At 41.3% G+C, this 23,291-nt stretch overlaps 1 protein-coding gene across 1 annotated transcript; it reads right to left on the bottom strand.

Annotated features, from left to right (window-relative positions):
* Positions 1–762: 762 nt before the first annotated feature.
* kcnj6 (potassium inwardly rectifying channel subfamily J member 6) lies at positions 763–22,266 on the bottom strand. The gene is made up of 4 exons (XM_006785055.3): positions 22,221–22,266; positions 21,611–21,938; positions 7,441–8,358; positions 763–1,933 (listed from the first exon to the last, which is right to left on the bottom strand). Exons 3-4 carry the CDS (start codon positions 8,333–8,335, stop codon positions 1,581–1,583), a joined length of 1,248 nt encoding a protein of 415 aa, XP_006785118.1. The 5' UTR covers positions 8,336–8,358; positions 21,611–21,938; positions 22,221–22,266; the 3' UTR covers positions 763–1,580.
* Positions 22,267–23,291: the final 1,025 nt, after the last annotated feature.

Below are 23,291 nucleotides of genomic sequence, written 5' to 3'. Positions count from 1 at the left end.
CACACTTTTCTCTCCTGTTTAAACACTCTCAAAGTTCAACCCTTCGTAGAAAAGTAAGTCCAGTATTATAGAATGAAACCAAAGATCAAACCCTTTTTTCAGGTCCAGAACATGCGAATAGAGCAACATTAATGAATCAATGGTACGGAAGTAGAGGAAGCAAGAAGAATGAGTTGAGTAAAGTTTGAATTATCCTTATGGTCCGAAAAATACGGTAACTTCTACCTTCCTTTAGCATATCCAGAAGTCCAACTTTTTTGTGCGATGGTTAGCATCTTCCTCTGCCTTTTGGGTGCCACCGGAAGTGCCTTTAACGGTGCAAAACATTTCGTCGACATTGTTGTGTTTGTTGGGGGGGAACTTACAAACATACAGTACAGCACTTCAGAGTCACACCGCTAGCGATCGAAGACTTATATAAATTTGACAAGCTGAATGCATTCTGTACTGTACAGGAGACACTGCATGGAGGAGATTAAACAATGGTCTATAGCCAATCAGGACGCAGAACACGATGCGCTGTGGGGAAAAAAAAAAAAAGAAATCGTGCAAAATTGCACAATAAAAATCAGCAAGGCGCGTTATAGCGAGGGACCACTGTATTCAATTTTACGTGCAAGTTTCAGAATTCGTAAACTAATAGGAAAAAGAGACAAAAAATAAAAAGGTGTCCTGAAAGTACGTCAGTAGATTCTGGATTTGAGTAAAAGTGTTACAAAAACCACATCTCACCAAGTGCATAATAAGCAACTTACTGTTTATTTATTGATACTTTTAGGTGACAGGTGAGTTATTTCTGGAGACTCAAACAGCCACTAACCTTCATCAGAAGACTCCAGTGTGCAAAAGTGACAAAATGCAGTTTTTAAAGGGCCATTGTCTGAAGTCAGTCAGCTGTAAACAGCAAGTCATGGCTTCGTGTAGTACTACTTTAAACAAACACTTATCATTGGGGAAGAATCTTTCATTGGTTTAAACTAGAGTTTGCATCCATTGAACTGTATGTGTTCCTTATAACAATAATAATAATAATATTAATAATAATAATAATATCATCATACAGTATATACAGAATACAAGATAAATCAACTGCAGTTAATGTTTATACATGCTTATATATTCCTGAAAAACAAATAATGAAAGCTTTATACATACAGTAAGGCAGAGAATATATACAGAACTAACCTAAAGGAAGTAGTATCAAACATGTGTCAAATATTCACACTGCAACAAAACAAAGAATTTAAAACATTTTGTAGTATATACAAAAATACTTAGCAAATGCCCCTAGGAATATCTTAATAGAAAAAATAATAGGAATCTTGTCAGGAGGACATCACATTATATTTGAAACATGCACTTGCCGCAGGGGGTTTTCACTCCAGCGGTGGGCCACATGTCTACGTGTTTTCTCGTTTTTGGGGTAAATGTAAATCACTGAGAAAAAAGCGGTTCGTGGTGCAGGGGTACTTGGTCTACTGTGCTCATTGGTCCTCAATGGGTGGCCTTCCTCGGCGGGAGACCGACAGTACAGTTCATTAATCTCGTTTCGACTTCACGCTTGCCTCTTGCCACGCTCGCTACACTTTGGACTCACTCTCTAAATTGGCAATGTCCCCATTCCTCTCGGTCTTCTCACTCTTCCCCTGCTCGTCCAGGTTGGTTTTGGTCTCCTGACCCTCCTGTTCAGACTCTGGCAGCCCCTGCTGGCTCAGCTTGCTAGCCAGCGACCAAGTTAGGGGCAAGCGGGCGCGGTTGGCCATATCAGCGAGCTCTTTGGCACTGCAGGTGGGTGTGTCAGTTTCGTAGATGTCGTGGAAGCTGTTGTAGTCCACCTCGTAGAAGCCGTCCTCCAGCGTCAGGACGGGCGTGAAGCGGTAGCCCCACTTGATCTCACTGCTGACGTAGGAGCTCCTTGCCTGGCAGGTCATACCTGAAGAGACAAAACAAAGAAAACCATTAAAAACTGTGGGACTAGTGTAGTCTTAGCAATCTTTAGTCAAAATAGGAGTCCTAGTCTATTGCAGTAATTTATCTTTGGCTGTAAGGCTCCAAAGAGCAGCAACAGACACAGAAAATCTAGCATTAAACGCATGGGTGGAGGTGGGTTGCAAAGCAGCTTGCAGAGGCAGCATCAACTTTATGTACGCTAAAGCAGCTTAAATAGCACGCTCCATCAGAGAACTTTCAGTACGAGGTATAGAGCGTATGGACTGGTATTATTGTCCTTTTGTACGACCCAATTTCTGCTAACTTTTAGCTGTTGGACAGGTTGTTCTAGAATATTTATACAGACGCAGTGACTTTAATCATCCCTCCACCACCATGCTTCATATTTGGTTTGAGTGTTTGTGCTGAAATGTGGTGTCATCTGTCCAAAGGGCTGTTCAGTTGCGGTTTTGCAAACCTAAGCTGTGCTGCCATGTTCTTTTAGAGAGAAGAGGGTTCCTCCTGGTAACCCATCCAAACCAGCAATTTGTTGTTCAGTTTTTCCCAATCGTACTGTCACGAACTTTAACACTGAACGTGCTAACTGAGACCTGTAGAGTCCAAGATGGAGCTCTTGGGGTTTTTGCAGTTTCTCTGAGCACTGCATCGTCTGACCTTGGGTGAATCTGCTGGTATGGTCACTCCTGAAAAGATCTGGATGTTCCACACCAGTAAACTGCCAGAACACTTGCTCTTAGAGGTTAACCAAGTAGATTTATATATATATGTTTTTTGTTGTTTTGTTTTACAGTTTTGCAAATTGGCACCATTTAGTTTGCTGTAACAGCAACTATCACAAATAACTGGATTATTTAGACAGATTTAAAAAATGTGACAGTTCTCAGGCAACGTCGGCAGCTATAAGGAGCATCTTTTTTCTATAAACACTCAGCAGATTTATGGCAGGTTATTTGCGATAAACAGCAGGAATAATGATATCCTCGGAAAGTGTAAATTACTCAGGGAAAAGGTGTGATTTTTTTCCCTTCCCTCCCTCTGTCCTCTGTCATCACTCCCAGGGTCCCGTGGGGGTCTTCACAGCTCAGAAGCAATAGTAGATTTATCCTGAAGCCTCCCTGAGGCTCCTGTCATCACCCTGCGTCACCATCCCCATCTGCCAGATGCTGCTCACACATTTTATCTTCCACAAACAACCCATTTGCTTCCCTTTGAATTGCTGCGAACAAGTGCACTTTAAGTGCTATAATTCCCTCTGCATTACAACTACAGTAACTAACTTTCTGTTATTTTCAAAGCTCCTGTCCCCTGTCCTAACCCACCTTACATTTGCACCTATCTTTGAAAAATCGAAGCAAGAAGTGACAGCATATTCCGGTTTCCCGCTTTGTTGGGCAGAAGAATGATTTCTGACAAATGGGCATTGGTGGCATTTATTTTCTCCTGCTTGAGCTGTGCTAACGATGGTACTAGCAGGTAGAGTTGGATTTAAATGAGGCTTATCCCTAAACGTTCCCCTGGATGTACAGGCATGTTGTTGTAATCTTTACACCATCGTTACTGCAGGTGATTTAAACACACTTCCTCCATGGTTAGTTAACTGTAACCAGGAGTGGGTCCTAATCACTTTCCAGCAGCGTTTACTTGTGTTTTCATATTCATCAGTGAGCTCTTTGGCTCAGCTGTCTGCAGGAAACAGAGTCCTCTGTGAGCCTCCAGCAGCTGTTTCAAAACACGTCACGCAACCATTATGTAATTGGTTCTTCTTGTTTCATTGAGTCTGAGAGTGAGACAAATGATCGAACACCAGTTCAGAATTCAGGCATTTCAGCAACCATCTCATCTAACATGGTGATGTGAAAATCGAGTGATTTTTGGGATGGTGACGCAAATCGTTGGTATCTCCCTCACGTCTCCTGCTGCCAATCCAGATGTTTTGTTCATCCTGCTCTCGGCTGTGCAGCTGTGCTCTGCACAAGCTCTCACCTTTTTAAATCTAACTCTAACGCTTTACATCTGTCTTTATATACATCTCTGTCAGCGTTTCCTCATCCCGGGGACCTTCTTTAAGATAGACGATGATGATGTGTGTCTGAATTATTAAAAAGAGCTACATCAATTGTGTTGACTGTTGCGGCATGACTGAAAGGAAACTTAATTGGGACACAATTTAAAGTAGAGATGGCACGATACCACTTTTTAATGTCCGATACCGATTCCGATATCATAAATTTGGATATCTGCCGATACCGATATGAATCCGATATTTTGTAATCAATAAAACTGATTTTTATAAATATCTTGCTGCATTTTGTAAAAGTTCATAATCAAGTTTTAAAAAACAAGAGACAGAAGCTATTCTGTCATACCTGTATGCAAAAAATACACTGCACCCAAAACATTTTATAGTTTAGCAACACTGAACTATAAAATAATAAATTTAAACCTACACCATCCCCCCTATTCTGGTATTTTAAAGAGTACTTAGTGGAAATATTAAGCAACCTATCTAATAGGCTAGGCAGCACGGTGGCACGGTGGTTAGCACTGTTGCCGCACAGCAAGAAGGTCCTGAGTTCAATTCCAACATCAGGCCGGGGTCTTTCTGTGTGGAGTTTGCATGTTCTCCCCGTGTTTGCGTGGGTTCTCTCCGGGTACTCCGGCTTCCTCCCACCGTCCAAAGACATGCAGCTTGTGGGGATAGGTTAATTGGAAAATCCAAATTGCCATTAGGTGTGAATGTGCGAGTGAATGTGAGCGCGAATGGTTGTCTGTTCCTGTGTGTTGGCCCTGCGACAGACTGGCGACCTGTCCAGGGTGTACCCCGCCTCTCGCCCTATAACTGCTGGGATAGGCTCCAGCGCCCCCCGCGACCCTGAAAAGGAGAAGCGGAAGCGAATGGATGGATGGATGGATATCTAATAGGGTTGCCAACTCCCAGCAAAAATATTAGGGAACCACCCCCCGCCCTCCACCTCATGATGCTTAATCGATGTAATCAACTTTAATTTAATGAAAGTGTAAGACAAATGCACAGAAATCAATTATTTTTCTACAATAATTAAATAGATTCAACATCTTTCTTCAACAGAATTGCAGACTGCACAGATGGTACCTTCCCAAAGGAAAAAGTACTATAGCTTACTAAGGTGTATATATGACTTACTATATACAATATTGGATTTCTATACATTTAATCAGATGGCCACTTTTGTTGTAAGATTCAGATAATTATTTATTCAAAGTTTTTAAATGACATAACAAAGAAAAGTATTTCTTTGTGCCCTCCTTTCCCTGTTAATGCCCTATCGGCCCCCCTGGCAAAACTTTGCTAGACCCACCCCTGCACAGTTACCAGCCGTCAGCTACGTAAAAAAGGATCCTGGTGTTATTTGTCTCTCGGAAACAGTTCATAACTTCCCTTCACCTCACCCGTTCAGCTCTGATGATTCAGTAAGGACATCTCCTGGTTTCATCTTCATGTTTCACTCTCACTACATATCCAAACGGATATCATGACCAGCAGCTTTTACAGCCGTGGCTCCAGCAAACCTCAGCTTATACTAGAAAGTAATATTAAATACATTCTAACAACAGCTTATCACGCTTAAACGTGCTGCTGTTGTTTATCCGCTGGTCTCCTCTTTCTAGCGCAAAGTGGGCGATAAACAATCAAGAAAGACGGGACTTGTGTCAGAAAAGCCGATCAGCTGATCATTGATCAGTTTCATGTTTGAAGTAATAACAGGAGAGGAAGGGGGAGTGAATGAGAGAAGTAGATGCAACTGCGCAGCAAAGACAGAATAACTCCAGCTTTGTGTCTATTTTTTAATTCTAGCTGAAGTACGGGACAAATTGCTTCCTTTTCACCTCAATATGGAACTCGATGGCCAGTCCAGCTGTGGCTCAATATATCAGTTGTTAAGCTTAACGTGGAAATACTATGCAAACATTCAGGGATGAACTTACACACTTGCTTTACTTCTCTGGGATAGTTTTTGCCGAGATGAAATGCTGCGGTTAGGAAGCATAGCGAGGCTCCAAATGCTCCAACAGACCACCGACAGGTAGACAACAGCCGCTCTATCATGTGACACATACTGCTCTGAGGCGCAGAGCTGGGTTACGCCAAGTAGCGTGTTTTGTGAGGTGGTTTTGTGATACTTTGGATCGGATTAAATTTTTTATTTCTCTCCGATATCCGATCCAGTAATTTAGGTCAGTATCGGACCGATACTGATATGTAATATCGGATCGGTCCATCTCTATTTTAAAGTATACCAAGTGAATTTGATGGCTCAGCTATGATATTACAGTTCATCATTTCCTAATTATAACATTTTACAGTGGTGTTTAAAGGTAGTTGAAGGTAACAAAAGGAACAGAGCAGTAGAAGTGGGGAATAATATGAGAAAAAACACTAATGCTGGACATATACAAAATTGTGTTGCACCGCCTGTTTGCATATGTGGTGTGATGAGGTTAATTAAACCTTAAATAATGTTGCAAAAACTAATTTTTGTGCATCACATAAAAGCAGACCACATAGAGACCAAAAGATGGATAAATACCTCTGAAAAATCTTGAAACCACTGACTATCCCCTGACTCTTTAGCATTTTACTGGCTTTATAAAAGAGTTATCCGCATTAGTAAATGACGAGTGGCATGTGGAACAGGAAGTCTTGTCCCAGTTATCTCCTGCCACCCTAAAATTATCTGAGGCTGTCGTCAGGCTTACTGATGGGTTCCCAGATTGACCCTGTGGGAGACGTGTGCACCAACTTTCAGTGGAAATCCCTTCAAAATAAGATTCCTTACGGTTGTGCCAGAAGAAGAGTCAGTGAAACTTAAAAATGTTACAGTGACTTAAAAATGAATGCATTTCAAAGGACATTGTAGTACATTAAAGCTGCAGAGTGCAAAGCAGTATTTGATTCACCTCCAGTGTCTTAAGGTAAGATGTGGTTCATTGTAGGTCAGCAAGCTCTGACTACAGGTGAGCTTTTGTACTGAAGTCCACTGCGTTCTATGTATTACAAATCCAACAATAATACAGTAAGTCCAAATAAACTTGAAGAGATGTTTTTTTGATAACCTTCTGAGATATATGAGAAGTTGTGGCCAGATACACTGGTGTTCTCTCAAGATTGGCCTTTAATGGCAAATCCAACATAATGGCAGCCAGTTCACTATTATCAGAAAAAAGTATTTTTTTCTGATAATAGTGAACTGAAAGTATTTTCACAATTATTATTCAAACATACATACTGAAATCCAGCACAGCTGGTGGCATTGGTCAGGTTGAGAACTGAAAACATGTTTGTAATCATTTTGTTAAAATTACAAAATTAACTGAGCACTACTCCAGAGATATGGTGAAGCAGTTCTCTGCAATAAATAATGCATTAGAAAGTCATTGTGTGACATTAGATCCAATAAACAGCAATTACTGTACACCTTAACCTCTGAGATTTAGAATCTGATGACTCACCTGTGGCCTCCACCATCCCCTCGAGGATCACAACAATTTCCAGCTCCTCCTTGGACAGGTGGGCCTGTGTGATCTCCCAGAAGGGGCTGTTTTGATTGATCTCATGGCAGATGATGAGTGGCGATACCAGGAAGAGCCTGTCATCTCCTGTGTTGTAACCCACGTTTATATCTGTCTGGTTCAAAGGGATGAACTCCCCCTCCTTGGTCTGCTTGGACTTGATAAGCTTGGCCCTGATTGAAGCCTCGACGATGTGCGAGTTTCGGAGGTCTCCAACTCTGAACATCAGGCACAGCCGACCATCTCTCATGGAGATGACCGCATTGGTGGAAAACACTAGTGTCTCAGCCCGTTTCTTGGGCTGTGAGATCTTAACAAACATGCAACCCACCATGAAGGCATTCACGATAGATCCCAGCACTGACTGAACTAAAAGCAGCACTATTCCCTCGGGGCATTTGTCCGTGATCACTCTGTATCCATAACCAATGGTGGTCTCTGTTTCAATGGAGAACAGAAACGCTGATACAAACCCGTTGAGGTTATTGACGCACGGAGTCCACTGGTTGTCTGCTATATGGTCCAGATCACCCCGGAGGTAGGCAATAAGCCACCACATGAAGCCAAAGAAGAGCCATGTCACCGTGTACACCAACACAAAGATGAAGAGGTTAAACCTCCACTTGAGATCTACCAGTGTGGTAAAAATGTCTGTCAGATAGCGGTATGTCTCTCGGACGTTTCCGTGATGGACGTTGCACTTCCCATCTTTCTGGACATACCGCTGAATCTTTTTCACCCGGTCGATTTCTGCCAGGTGTTTAGGCAGGTCCTCTCTGGCCTGCTTTGGCAACTTGGGCTTTCTGATTATTGGGCTCTCCACATCCTGCTCCATGGGGTTTCTCGGTGGATTCAAGCCTGCAAGAGGAAGAACATAGCAGTGATCATGAGTTAGCAAGTGCAGAACTCATTTGGCGTTATTTTACCTTAGATGCGGTGTGGTGTTTTAGAGAATAATATTTGACAGACAGGGAAGTATAAAAACAAATCCACATTTGGAGCGTAAAAGAGCATACCACCTCGGTGTTTTGTAACCACATGTGATAAGTGAACTGCAACTATGACTATCAAACCACATGCTCAGACTGGATGGTCTAGATCAGGGGTGGGCAATTCCAGGCCTTGAGGGCCGGTGTCCTGCAGGTTTTAGCTCTCACCTTGGGTCAACACACCTGAATCACATGATTAGTGTGGCCTCTGGAGAACTTCAAAACATGTTGAGGAGCTAATTTAGCCATTTAAATCAGCTGTGCTGGTTCAAGGACACACCTAAAACCTGCAGGGACACCGGCCCTCGAGGCCTGGAGTTGCCCACCCCTAGTCTAGATGGTCTGGATGGCTAACAACTTGTCAATCACATGTCATTAGTCTACAGCTACATAAACGAAAATATATCAAATTGAATGTTTATTTTTTTCTAACAATCATTAAGGAAAATATGCTGGTTATAAACTGAATGCATTCCAATCAAGAAAGTTAATTTGACCAGGTTGCATTAACTTTAATGTTTCACAGTGTAAGTGTAACAAAATAAATTTACATATACCAGCATTTTGAGCATAAATAATTTGAGATGTATTTGTTTTTTCTTTTCAGAAAACACATATATTATATAACAAATATTTTACAGTTGTTTACGTTTGTAATTGGAACTTCAATTTTAAATATATTAGATCTGTCTAATTACAGTGAAAACAAGATAATATGAGCCTGCACAAGGCATTTTTTCACACTGGGTATTTCACCAATCAGCCATCTCCAGTTGTTCAACCCTTCCCCCCTTCAGTTTCCCAATAAATTGGGGCTGCCACAACTTGCCAAAACAACATCATCGCCATAACAAATTGTACTTGACGTGTAGCAGTGGCGGTCTATTTTAACAGAGATGTCTGAATTAGTTTGAAAGCATAAACAATCGAAGAATTATGGTAAGAAGAAGAAAGCTCCTCTGGCTTGGTTGGCACAGAGGGTTAATTATTTTTTTCATTTGGACATGAATTATCCACACTGTGACGCCAAGTCAAGAGCGGGGCTTTTAATGAAAATGCCACCCGAATAATACGATTCAGAAGTAGCTTTGGAAAACATGTCAGCTCAGATTCATTACGGAAAACAATTACAACTAAGCAATATTATATTGTCATTCCCAACGTTAAATGGCTTTCACCACTGTGCGTACATCAGTGCTGAACCCAATTCATACTTTTTACTGCATTGGTTAGATTAGCAATTTAAATTTAATTCCACGGCGCCATCTGCAATAACAATGAAACCATTTGTGTGTGGAAACTAGCGTTCCTGATCGTATTTCCGTTGACCTCAACAAATTAAATTCATGCAGGTGGACATTTTTGTAATGCATATTTTCTTCCATCTCACTTCCCAGACTACTCAACAGATTTTACTAAACAACACATTAATCAACACTTGTTCTTGAGCTGCTATGCTGCCCCGATTAAAACCCACAAACTGAATTTAAATGTACAGCTTCTGTCATAAATCCTACCCTTAAATGGACATCCCAACTGCAAGTTTTCTTTATTGGCCTCTACTATAGTAGCTTTGCATGATTCATGGTTTAAAATTATCTTTATTTTTATTACTGGGCTTTGGGGCTTTAGCTCTTCTCCCTTTAATCACACGTTGCTCGCAAATAGAGGCAGCAAGTGCATTTGTGCATTGATGTGACCATATTAGGGATATCCCCAGAAAACATCATATAGAGCCAAGAGAAGAAAGCAGTCTGAAGTCTGAGCTTGTGTCACAGTTTGTTGAATGCAAGACCCAAAGAGCAGGCAGAAGTAACAAAAATGCACCTTTTATTAGGTTAAGTCCACAAGGGAAATAAACAGAAAAATCCAGAGTAGGAAGGTAACACAGATGCTTTGATAAACACTGAAGTGAAGGACTGGACTATTTAACCACATGGTAATGATCAAAGTGGAGGGAGCTGGGGAAATGAGTCACAGGTGGAGACATTGAGGACACTCAATGTCCTCATTGTCAAATCAGTCACAAAACACCTGACAAAATGAAACAGGTGAGAAGAAGAGAACTAAACTAAGGAAACTCACTGAACAAACTGTGGGAAACTGTGGCAGGTATAATAATAAACCAAATACAAAGACCTAACTCAAATAACAGACTCCAAAACGCTAAACTAGAACTTACACACTACAGAGGACTAACAAAAAAAGACGAATGTCTCAGTCACACTACAGTGAAAATAGGACAGAGTCATCCTTCAGACTAAATCGGTGGTTGCACTGAATTTTTCACGCTCAGCGACAGACTGAAAGTAGCTATGGTGATCTAACTGGACACCCAAAGGTCAAGCGTGCACCGACGCTCAACCTCAACCTGTGCAATCACTTTCAGGGTGATTGTGCACATCACTGGGTGGAAGACAACCTGTCTCTGAACAACTCGGGTTTGACTTCTGCTGACAGTAAAAAAGTTTAGCTTTGCAAATAATTGTTGTTGAATTTATAAATGCAGACAGATTGGCAACACGAGGCCAGAGAGGTTCAGTAAGTAACAGCCATCCTCGATGAGTCAGTAAACACTGAGGCTGTTCTATAAATTCTCAACTGCAACTCTACCAAATTAGATGCGGCAGAAATGAAACACAACAAAATGCTACATCCAGTTTAGTCACAGTAATACAAGGCAGGCTCTTTATCGAGCCTCTCAAAGATCACGTCGAAGTCTACGGGTTGTCCGCTCTTTACATTCTCTCAGTTGAAGCTGCTTTTGTGAAAAAGGAAAATGTCTGGAAGGAGTGCTTACGGATGCATTTACAAATTAAACCAACTTAGTGTGGACAGTGTGAGTGGCAGCTACACAAACAAGGCACGCATGCAAATAATATCATAAACAATAGACCTCCTACTCTGCCATTGTTTAAAGCCTAGTGCGCAGATTCACCACGGCTAATAAACAGGCTCAGCGTGAATCCGTGCAGCTTCGGGTGCAGCTGAGGGAAAACGTGTCACCGCCTACGCTGCCAACAGCAAACTACGCTTTGTCACAGTAACTCATCCAGTGCAGAGCAAGTGTGTAACACCGAATTCAGGTTGTAATTCAGCTCCGTGGGTGCTGAGGAGCTCCCCGGCACCCACGAGGAAGCCATACTGCGAAGTGAGATTGAGAGCCATCACCCAAACTCACTTCGTATCCTGACAGCCCGTTTAAGACGTCACATTTAGTCAGGTTGGAGATTTAATGTAGTTTCCCAACAAAACATTGTGTACAGTGGAGTATTCTGTGTGTGCTGTACTGTTGTGGCAAAGAGGCTTGGACAGGAAAACTCATACAAAATACTCATACATAAGTTTTCAAGCAACACTTTTATAGTTGGGCACTTGTTGGGATTTTCAGTCATTGCAACAGGATAGTACAGAGAAGACAGGCATTAAATAGCCTCTGCATTAGTCTTATGGCAGTGGGTCACCTACTCAACCCAGTGAGCTACACCAGAGACCATCCAGTCTCTTTTTTAACTAAAAGCTTGGAAAACTGTGTGTATGTGACATGAGAGTTGTCAAATGACATCAGAAAAACTGAAAATGAGGAATTTGTGCAGCTGCTGAAATATTGCTATTATAAAATAGTTACACCATTTGGATCATGACATTTCCGGCTTTCAAGTGATGTAAAAATAAGGTGATGCTATTTAACCTCCGCTATTCATAGCTTTTTTAGCCCTGCCACTTCTTCTTTTGTCTTCCACTTGTCCAGTTTCTTCAAAGGTTTTAAAAACAAACCACACGCCATGCTGAGATATGCCACTGTTTGGAAATCATCTTCTTGGTGCAAAAATTGAATTTTATGTCTGTCAAACTGTTACTTTTGGCATTTTTCATAGATTCAACTAAAGAAACACTAAGTAACAAAATATCTAAAGATACCATAAACTCAACACTGGTTCATCCCTTAAGTTAGTTGTCACAAAAAAATATTCTTCTGAGTGAAAAAGGAGCCAATGTCCAAAGACAAACTTTGGACCTTCAGGAAGCCTGGAGAAATAAGGAGTGGCTCAAGACTGAAGCATGAAGAATAGATTCAACTAAATCTAACTGAGACTTTGGAGTATATTTTTAAATAAAGCATCAATATGGAAATTACATATTCAGATAACATAGGGAGACCTCACAAGGTTAAATTAGAGCAGAAGAATTATCACTCGGTTCATGTCAGGACCTCTGAGTATTAGGAGAAAAAAGGGTTGTCTATAGCCTGAGTCATTTTGTTTGACAGACATTATTGAGATATTAATGTCATTATTCACTCTATCCGTGGGTCATGCTCTCTATATCGAATCTCTTAATGATCCCTGATCTGCTTCCTGCAGCCTACACATGTTGTATGATCTCTGAGTATGAACGCTAAAAAAAGAGCAGAATAAAAGGCTCGCATGAGACTCAGGTGTCCAAAAAGCTCCGCTGGCTCGAGTTTGACGTCATTGTTATAAAATGCACAACTGTCAGAAAAACATGCCCACATTGACAAAAATAAATAAATTGAGCTCTGAGGACAATTTGGAACCAGTTCTCAACTGAACTGGTTCTTTAATCCACACTGTGGTTGCACAAAATTAACTCGGGGAGTTATAAAGTTGGTCCTGCAAGGTTAAACTTTGCATAAAAATAGAACTTTTAAAGACACAGAAATGAAAGAGTTGCTCTGTTATTTAATTTGCTCGCTCTGAAGGTGGAGTTTAGTTAGGAGGAGTGATTCTGTCAATGTTATTGAACTGCCCTCATCTAGCCTATAATTTAAGGCCCAATCATTTAATTATTTAACACTAGTTTGAAATGCTTTTCTGGTGGTTTATGGTAAATATTGTGATATAAAATCCATCCATCCAGTTTCAGGTCATGGGAGAGCTCGAGCTTATGCAAGGCAGGGCAGATCCTGGAAAGCTCGCCATCCTATCACAGGGCCCTTGAAATAGCCGTGGCAATTAAAATTATATCATCCCAATTTTTTTGTACTTTCTTGAGGCTGTGCATATTGTGTTTTTATAGATGTAAAACAAATTGTGTGAAAAAAGGTTGGACTGCTTGGCCAGATGTTGAAATCGAGCCTCATCATCATCCTTTCGGACAGAGCTGCAGATAAGAACCGACACTAATTGCATTTGGTAAAAAAAAAAAAGAAAAGAAAAAGAAAATTGGAAATAAATAACCTTGAGTCAGAGTTAAGGAAGGCTGCACTCTGTAAACCCCTCAGCCTCTTAAACTTCCTGAACCTGACCTCTCCTCGTTAAAGGTCCCTGCTGCGCCGTCCTGTCCGTTTTTATTCTGCGTGTGGTGCTGAAAACTGAACACAGCGGGGCTTGTTGTGCGATCCCTCTGATAAGTCTGTCACATTAGGAGTTTCTCCCCCCGACCTCCCACACCTCCCACCCCTCCGCCCGAGCCCGAGCCTGCGCCTCGGACTGTCCTGAGATCAGCATTGATTTCCTTTACTCCGCACATACGATCCTAAGCCACCACCATCAGCGTTCCTACCACTGGAACAAATGGCTGTGCTGAAGCCGTTCTGCTCTCCATTCACGGGGGAATATTATGAGCTTGAGCAGCACTGGTTTCCATGGCAACGCACAGCTCAGTCTACCAAAGTGCTCACAATATAGCAGGAATGTACTGGATGAGGCCACGGCGTTGGATAACATTTGTCTGTTTCATCTCGTTTCAGCGGGGCCCGAAGGAAGAACAATGTGCTGCATGTGCTTTGTGCACAGAGCTCCCATTCATGTGACATCTGTTTTTTTATTCTAATGCTGAATATCTGTGAATAAATATCTGATAACACCGGCTTATTAAGAGGATGTTTGGCACAGAAAACAATAAAACCCAAGATAATGAAATAAAAGTTTAGTGCTGCCAAGTCTCACAGGATGAATTTTATCTCATTTGTGTAATCAATAAGTAAATATTGACAACAAATTACAGCAGCTGTTATCACTATACTGCTACTCGGCCCCTCAGCTCAGTTGAGCTTTTCAGCATCTTTGAGCTTTTGGTTTTGGTTTCATAACCCACAACTTTACCACTTTTGATTCTCATGGCTCTTATAGTCTCCAAGTAGCTGCTGTAAATATCTCTAGACAAATGATGACTTAAATAGCTATTACATACATATTAAATATACATATTACATAATATACATATTAAAAACTGAGTGGTGATGGTGCAGGAAACTCTGACAAAGGAATGCTTTTTTGGTGAAGCTCACTGGTTCCAGAAAGGCTTTGTGGATATTATCTGTATAACAGCTGAGAGAGAGAGAGAGCTGGCACACACGAAGCAATCTCTGTAAACAAATATCTGCTTATGAACATTCAGAATCTGTGATTACGGGAAGCGATTTTTAGTACGAGAAACTTTCTGGTTCTCAGGCGTAGTGTCTGGATGCTGCTGACCAATCATGCTTGAGCGGGCTTTTGCAGCATGCAGGTAAACAGACGGCATGGAGAACAAAAAAAGGGTTAAATTTTCCAAAAAGGAAAAAGCTGCTGCTTTTAGGGATCACCATAGCGGGTCATCGACTTCCATCTCACCCCAGCATCCTCCCCTGTCACACCAACCCTCTTCACTACAACCATTAACCTCCTCACAGGTTTTCCTCTTTTCCTTCTTTCTTCTTCAACGCCTCATCTGCACATATCCAAAACACTTCAGCCTCTTCTGTCTATTTTTTATATTCCTTCTGTCACAAATCACCCTGAGACTCATCTCCGCCTGCTCCACCCTGCCTGCACTCTCCTCATCTTTACCTATCTAGTGCACCGTCCCTTGCTTTAAACCTTCACTACCTCTTCTCCTTGCAGCTTCCCTGTTACACCTGCCTGCCTCTCCTTCACACACGTGTGCTCTCTTGCTTCTACTTTCATCTCTCTTCACTACAGAGCATACCTCCACCTCTGCAGCCTTTCTTCCACCTGCTCCCTGCTCTCACTAGAGTATCACCTGCAGACATCATAGTCCACCGTGACCTCATCAGTCATCCCGTCCATCAGGACTGCAAAGAAGAAGGAGATCTGACAGCAAATACATTTTCTACAGTTATTTATAAATGAATCGATGCCTGGTGCATGAACCAATAAGCTGCTATGTAGATATTAAGACTGAAAGCCTCCAAATATTGTCTGTTGCCCCTAAAGGCTAAGTCAAGTCAAGCTGATGGGCTCACAGCTGGAAAAGGAAGCAAACTACGTGCCAAAAACTGCAGTTCCTCAAGTGGCCACTTGAGTGTTCAGTGTGCTTCAAATATGTTCCCGTGTTAAAATGTTAAAACTTCACAACATTAAAAAAAATGTTTACAGCCTCTGTGGATAGTTCCATCCAACATAAATACACTTACGGGGGAACATTTATGTGTGCGCCCTCATCAGCCTGCAGATTTGAGCTGATTATTAATGAATTATTTGTGTTTTATTGAACTCTAGGATTTTAAGCTTCAAAGCAGGAAGTCTGTTCCTCTCGTCAGAGTTATTATAGCTTTGAATTTTTGTAATTTGTTTTTATTTTTATTTAATTTTGACTTCTTGTTCTCAATTCATTTTAGTTTGGGTAAGTTTTTTTATTTTAAAATGTTTCGGTTTTATTAGTTTCAGTGTTAGTTTTAGTCTTTATTTTATTAATATTGAAAATATTATCTTCTATGTCATCAGTAATATTTAGGAAAATCATCACAGGTATTACACACGCAGTCTTGTAGACAAAGTCTCAGTAAACATGTAACAATCTTCACCAAACTGACACATACTTAACGTTTGTCAATATTTAATATTTTGTCTCTATTTTTATTTTTATTTTACTTCATTTTCAGTTAGTGTTAGTTGTAATTTTTATTTTATTTTATTTATAATATACTAAAATGCTTGGGGGGGGAGGGGTTTAATTTAGTTTTAGTTAACTATAATAACGTTACTCCTCGTATACACTGTGCCACCCCTCCCTCGAGGATAGTTCATCCAAATAAGGCTTCAGTCACAAAGGCCTACAGACTGGTTGGTGACCCCCAGATGACCTCCGGTTGCCAGGAAAAATGTGTTCTTTGGTTGGTTGGAGACTGGTTACTGACATTTGCTACATGGCATCACTCACAAAGACTGTGCTGCACCAAAGACCTCATCCTGATCGCTTTCATTACTGGCAGATTTCGGTCGTGGTCGCTGGTTTGGATGGTTTATGTCTCAGTTTTCACAGTCTCACCATCTCTTCATGAGTAGTTTGCAGACAATGCAAACTATGGGCAACCACTCACAAACTGGTTGGAGAACCCTTATTTTGAAGACTGCTGGTTTTACAAGTGGTTTCAAACTGGTCTCTGGGCCCCTGTCCTATTTGAACCTTAATATGGTGAACCTTTGGTTGTAGGCCGTCTATCTGTACACCCACAGATTTTCAGTTAAACATTAGGCTACACGTGAAATTAACAAGCCCACCTATAAATCGTATATGGCCTCATGAGGCCTAAAGGTAGATAAAGATGACTTTACAGGAAAGCATCCCCCAAAACAGCTCATCCCACCAGATCCCGCTCATGAAGCTACAAACGGTGCTAAACTGAAACACTGCAGGTTATTACACACAAGATGGTCCGTTTCACAGATGGTTACACAAGTGCAACGATGCTGAACATCGTTTGTTGGCCTGCAGCAGGATGCATGTAGACGTGCTGTGTAGGATGAACATCGACTGATGACATGCGTGAACACAACAGCAGCAGCAGACAATCGTGTCATTGGTGCTTCAGCTTCTTTCTGTGTCTTTGCCGTTTTGGGGGTGATTGTTGACCAGGTAGCAACATCCAGATGTGGCTAAAATCCGACAGAAGCCGCATGGGGACTCAAGCTATTTTTAGCCACACAAACAGCTGAGGACAGGCACTATAGACGTCACATGCAAATAATTTTCACATCCTAGCACAGATTTGATCTGGATCTAACCTTGTGTGTTTTAAGTGAGCTGACTCTTTCACAGGAAATGTGTGGGCCTGGTCAGTAAGAACGTTCAGGTATATCAATTTCAGGTTATTCATCAAGTCTGCATTAATCACCAGAAGTCATTTGTAAAGGCTAATGGGTTTGTTCATTATTGATAAATTGACTTTTGTGAGGGCATCACCCCGTGGGCTGAACTCTGGGTGTTAGTCACAGTTTTTTTAAGAATCTTTACTAATGGGTTATGAAATCCGCAAAGCCTTTAGTAATCTTAAAGTAAGCAAGTTTTGAAACACATTTTTAAAAATGTGTAAATGTCAAAAGCTCCCTCAGGCTTTGAAGCTCATCTGTGCAAATATTCATGTGCACATTTTGATCATCGTTGATATGCAGCCACCCAGAAGTCTAGGCTTGGTGTCTGTGTGTGTTTTTCTGTGTATTACATCGCTTTGATGTTCAGTTTTAATAGTAGAGTGTGCGTAGTATTTTTTTTCCGGCCCTCGGTTGTGATTTTATGTATTAATTTTGGGCTACACACCACACATGCATGTATTCATTAAAACCTGCCATCCTTTAAAGATGGGCCAAAAAACACCTTTCATGTTTGAGCAAACTTGTTCATGCTCACATCCTCTTTGTTCTCATAAAGAATGTAAGACTGGTTTTCTACAGGGTTTCTGCACACAAGAACAGAACTAGATTTTTTTTAGATTTTTAAAATGTTTCAAGCATTAATTTTTCACCTTTCTGAGCTATTTCGTTTCATCTAGGTTGTTTTTTTAATAGAAATTTCCAAATTGTTAGGGTTAACAAAACATATTTCAATTGCATTTTATGCTTTATTAATCCGTTTTACATTTGTTCAGCATCAAGCCATCCAAGACTGTACAAGTTTTTTTCTCATTATTTTGTGGAGGAATCATGGTCCATGTTGGCAGCATGTTACCACAGTTCCCAAAAGGAAGCAGCCTTTTGTTATTGTCAGTATTTTCAGTGTTTCTCCATCAAAAATGAAAAATTAAAAAACAAAACACACCCATCGTAAACCTTATGCCAGCAGCAAAATGCTTTCAGCCTCCGATGGCAGCAAAGCAGCAAAAATGTGAAGCTATGCTGAAAAACATTGATAATATAACATTATTACTTCTAGTCATTTCTTCTTCTCTTCCTCTGTCAACCAGCTGAGGCAGTATGCTACGACTCTCTGAGCCTGGCTCTGCTGGAGGTCTCTTCTTGTTAAAGAGGGAGTTCTTCCTCCCCACTCTCACAGCAGAGGTCATTGATTGCTGGGGTTCTCCCTCTAATATTATACAGGCTGTTGTTGTAAACAAAAACCAACTTATCACCTTCTTTAACATGTTACCTAAGGCCACTTATAACTGGGTTTATAGTGCAACCTTTGGATGCTTGTTCCACCTACACACTGCTGCAGACCTGCACTCTCCAACAGCAGCAGCCTCCTCCACCACAACAGCATCTTCTTCTATAGCACTTAGAAAAAAACTGCTCAGGAAAGATAAGCCAAGGTTATGGCCTAGTCTCCAAACTCCCGAATTCCTCCTCCAGGACATGAAATAGTCAGGAAAAAACAGTCATGGGCAGGAAGTATAAGTCCATGTCTGCAGCATATGTTGTGTCCAGGCTCTTCAAAGGCAACGCATCACCCTAGCAACCAAGAAACAACTTGGCAACTATATTTTAACCCAAACTGCGACATATATAAGTAGCCAAGTAGCTTCTTATGATTGTAAATGCTTTCAAAAAAACACAACTGAAGTGAGGAAATCTAAATGACTTCCATCAGTTTCAGAATGTGGACTTTTTCACCCTTTAAAATGAGAAAATACTGATTTTGAGGACATTGACAGAAAAGCAGGACACGTGCCAAGAGAAACTAAATAATAGAATAACAGTTGTGACTGTTTTAGAAACTGCTGTGAGACTGAGGTGGATTTTAATATGATGTTACTGTGGATCAAGCTCTGAGGCCTCAGCCATCAGGACCCACAGGATCTGCTGCCAACGTCCTGGTGCCAGCCACCACAGGACAGAGGGTCAGAGCTGCTTTGGCAGCAACAAGGGGAGAGGGGGTCTGCATGTTATTAGTCCGGTGGATTGGTTTACGCCACAATAACAAGAATATTGTTACTAATGACCTGATTTCTGATATTTTGACATGTCTAGCCAGGGTGGTAGGACATTCAGACAAACTCCAGGAAAGGAAAAGGAGCCTCAAACTAAAAACATACATTTTATGCAGACAAATGCAAAGTGACTATCAACAGAACATGATTCAGTTAATATCAACTCTGCTGCTTATTTTATGACTGTTTGAGACACAGTATCAGCAGGAAAACAAGCAGAGAGCGAATTCTGCTGAATCGTGTTACCAGCACGAAAACGGCGTTACTCCAGAGGAGGACCACAGAGCGGAGACTGGCAGGAGCCTCAGGTAATCGACTTAAATGAGCAACACAGAAGAAAATGTTTTTTTAAAGCAGGCTGGGATCCAATGTACTCACTGTCTATTGGATCAAACTATTTATACTATGCTATTTCATGAGGAAAAATCACTGCAGTTGGAAACTGTGAGTCAGATTTACACCTGAACAGATTTTAATGGCAAATATCTTCATAAAAAGAAAGAAAGAAGAAAGAAATCTTCATAAATTCTACAATTTAAGGCTTTAAAATGAAAGTGGTCAAGGAATTACCGGTTTCATTAACTGCTTGAGATTACAGCCGTCAGATTTATAACCCTAAAGGACTTCAGTGGACACTAAATTCCCATTCACATTATATTTTATAACAGAAAAAGAAAACAGGCTGTAGAAGTTGCCAAATCATGTCTCTCTTCTTCTCTTTTACATTGTGCAGGGTACAATCCAATAAATAAAGTGCAGATTGCCCTAAAAAGCTTTATTATGTGGTGTCACCTAATGGTTTTTCTCCGTTGTGGTTGTGTTGCTGCATATTTGTTTGCTGCTTGTGCAGAATTATTAATGTTTCTCGGACCACCCGATTAAATGACTTATAAATAATTAATTACGCCACTCCATTTCAGTTAATTATACCCCGGCAGAGCCTGCTTTTCACTGCATTTCTTTTGCATTTCAGCGCCTTTCTGGAAAAACCTCCAGCACATCCCAGTTTGCCCAGTTTATAACCCCTACAGCACATTTCTAAAGCACGACTGAAAGGAAATGAACCATTTCTGGACTTCGTGCTTGCTTTTGCACCATCTCAGATTTATAAATGTTTCTGGACACACATCTTAACCTGGCTGCCTTATGAAATTAAGTTCATGAATGAATGAATGAATTAGAAGGGGTTGTGTCACGACCTGAGGTTATTCAAGTGTGAGGAGCTGTTAGTTTATAATTTATTTGATCATCATTACAGTTCATTTCAGTTTTATATGCGAGTATAATTTCTGTTTAGGGGAAGTTTCAGCCTTTATTTAAAAACTTTTATATGTATTAAAGAGAAACACGAGTGAGCTGTTTAAGGGGAGGTGGAGGTTTACCTTCACCTGTAATCCAGGGAAAAGTGAAGTGAATATAACAGCAGGGGTTTTTATTACGACCCGGCTAAACGATTTCGAGAGCAAACCAAGCAGGAGATATTTCCCCCGCTGTCACGGGTGTGGGGGGGTGTAGGTGATCGCGATTATAACAGCATTAATAATGATAATAATGATGATGACGATGGCCTCCTGTCGTTGCTTCATTTGCTGCCTTTATGTGCTGCAGTGTGGCTCGTTTATTAGCCTTATCTGTGTCCTGTGGTGACGTGAGGCCTGCAGGCGCTCACAGCCTGCAACATTTTCTTCAACACCTTCCAGTTTCTTCCATCCGAGCGGCTGCTTTCCTCTCCTTATCATGTCAGCGCACAAAACCAGCCGCCAGGAGCTTCCTCAGTCAGCTTCCACCGTCTGAGATGCGCCTTTCCCCCTTATCTCTCTCTCCCCCTGTGTGTCTGTCTTTCTCTTGTGCTGATTATTATTGTCTTAATTAATCTCTGATATGCACTGTTATGTAACTATCCACCCCCACTGCCCTCCTCCCCCCCTTCCATATAAAACACATGATTACATTTAACAAGCCGATCATCAGCGTCGCCGCAAGGAGCCGCGCAGGAAGGAGAGGCTCTTACCTTGTGCAGCAGATCAGTGATCACTCCCCGGCTCATTTTAAGCCGTTTCGTTCCCATGAAAAATCTCCGCTGAGGCTGCTGGTCTCTGATTACCGGGACGCTGTTGCGAAGACCGAGTGAAGAGGAGCCACTAATTCCCCCTTTCCTCCATCCCCTATCCGCTTAAAAACCATCGGCCGTCAGCCTCCACCCCTCTCAGCTGGGAGAGAGACATAGGTGGGCAGTGAGGGAGAGAGAGGGAGAGAGCGAGAGAGGAAGAGGAAGGTTGAGCAAAAAGAGAGAAAGAGTAAGCAGAGAGAGAGAGAGAGAGGGAGGAGAAGGAGGAGGACTGGAAATATGGGAGGTGATACAACACAGTGCGGATACACAGTGCATGGAAACATCAGGAGAAATAAGCAATATATCAGTAAAACAATGCAAAATAAATGCAGAAGCCTTTCTGAGATCATTGTTAGACTCGTGAACGAGGTCGCTTTAAATTTCTCAGCAGTCCGTTTGCCAATAATTCAATAAACTTGAAAAAAATAAAAGAGGCATCATTACAGGAGCTGCAGTATTTTGGTCAAATAAAAAGGACGTCATTATAGGACATAAGCTATACCATACATACACTTAGTGGCTGCACCTTGCTGGTACCGGGTTGGATTCCCCTTTGTCTCCAGAATTGCTTAAATTCTTCTCAGCTTACATTCAACGAGACGCTGGAAGAAGAGAGATTTTGGTCCATGTTGATATGATAGCATCACGCAGTTATGATATAACAATGATATCAATCTTATGTTCCACCACATCCCAAAGACGGTCTATTGGACTGAGACCTGGTGACCGTGGAGGTCGTTTGAGTGCAGTGAATTCACTGTCATGTTGAAGGAACCAGTTTAAGGTGACATGGCACGTTATCCTGCTGAAAGCAGCAATCAGAAGATGCTACACTAAGGCCACAAAGGGATGAACAGGGTCAGCAACAATATTTAGGTGGGCCAAGGAGCGCCAGTAAAATATCCCAACACCATTATATCGCCAACAGCCTGAAACACTGATACAAGGCCAGATGGATCCATGTTCTCATGTTGGTTATGCCAAATTCTGGCATTTCATACTAGCTGCTTAGATAGATACTTACCCTACATGTGAATATCACAGCAGAAATCAAGACTCATCAGACCAGGCAACTTTTTTCCAGTCTTCTATCGTCGAGTGCTGGAAACTCGTGTGAATTGCTGGGCTATATCATAAATAAATGCTCAGTTTGAGGCAACAATCCTCTATATATTAAATGAACAAATAGTAAGAGGAAAAATGTAAATATATTTTGCTAGCATGTTGATTTTGTTATTTTTACACTCAGGATGTATGCCTCGGTGCTCTCCATGGTGCTGAACCTGGATCCTCCGGGTCTCCACTCGCATTGCTGGAAAAATCCAGGCAATAACTCACCATCGCTGGCAGGATTGTGCTGACTTGCTGAAGTGGCATCCAGTGGTTTAAGGCGCTTGCCCTCATTCCACTCATCCTGGACATCAATGTCGTGGTAATTTTGGGCTGTTAATGATTTCTGCAGCACAAAAAGGATTTGTTTGACATCACTGGACTGACAAATACTCAGATTAATGAGAAAGTCCAAGGAACTCTGAAGATCTAAGAAGCATAATTGAAGTTATAATTATATAAATATACCTGT

The sequence above is a fragment of the Neolamprologus brichardi genome, chromosome 10 (assembly GCF_056152115.1).
Source record: "Neolamprologus brichardi isolate AB-2024 chromosome 10, ASM5615211v1, whole genome shotgun sequence".
Classification (NCBI taxonomy): domain Eukaryota; kingdom Metazoa; phylum Chordata; class Actinopteri; order Cichliformes; family Cichlidae; genus Neolamprologus; species Neolamprologus brichardi.
This window is presented reverse-complemented; position numbering and strand designations above follow the sequence as displayed.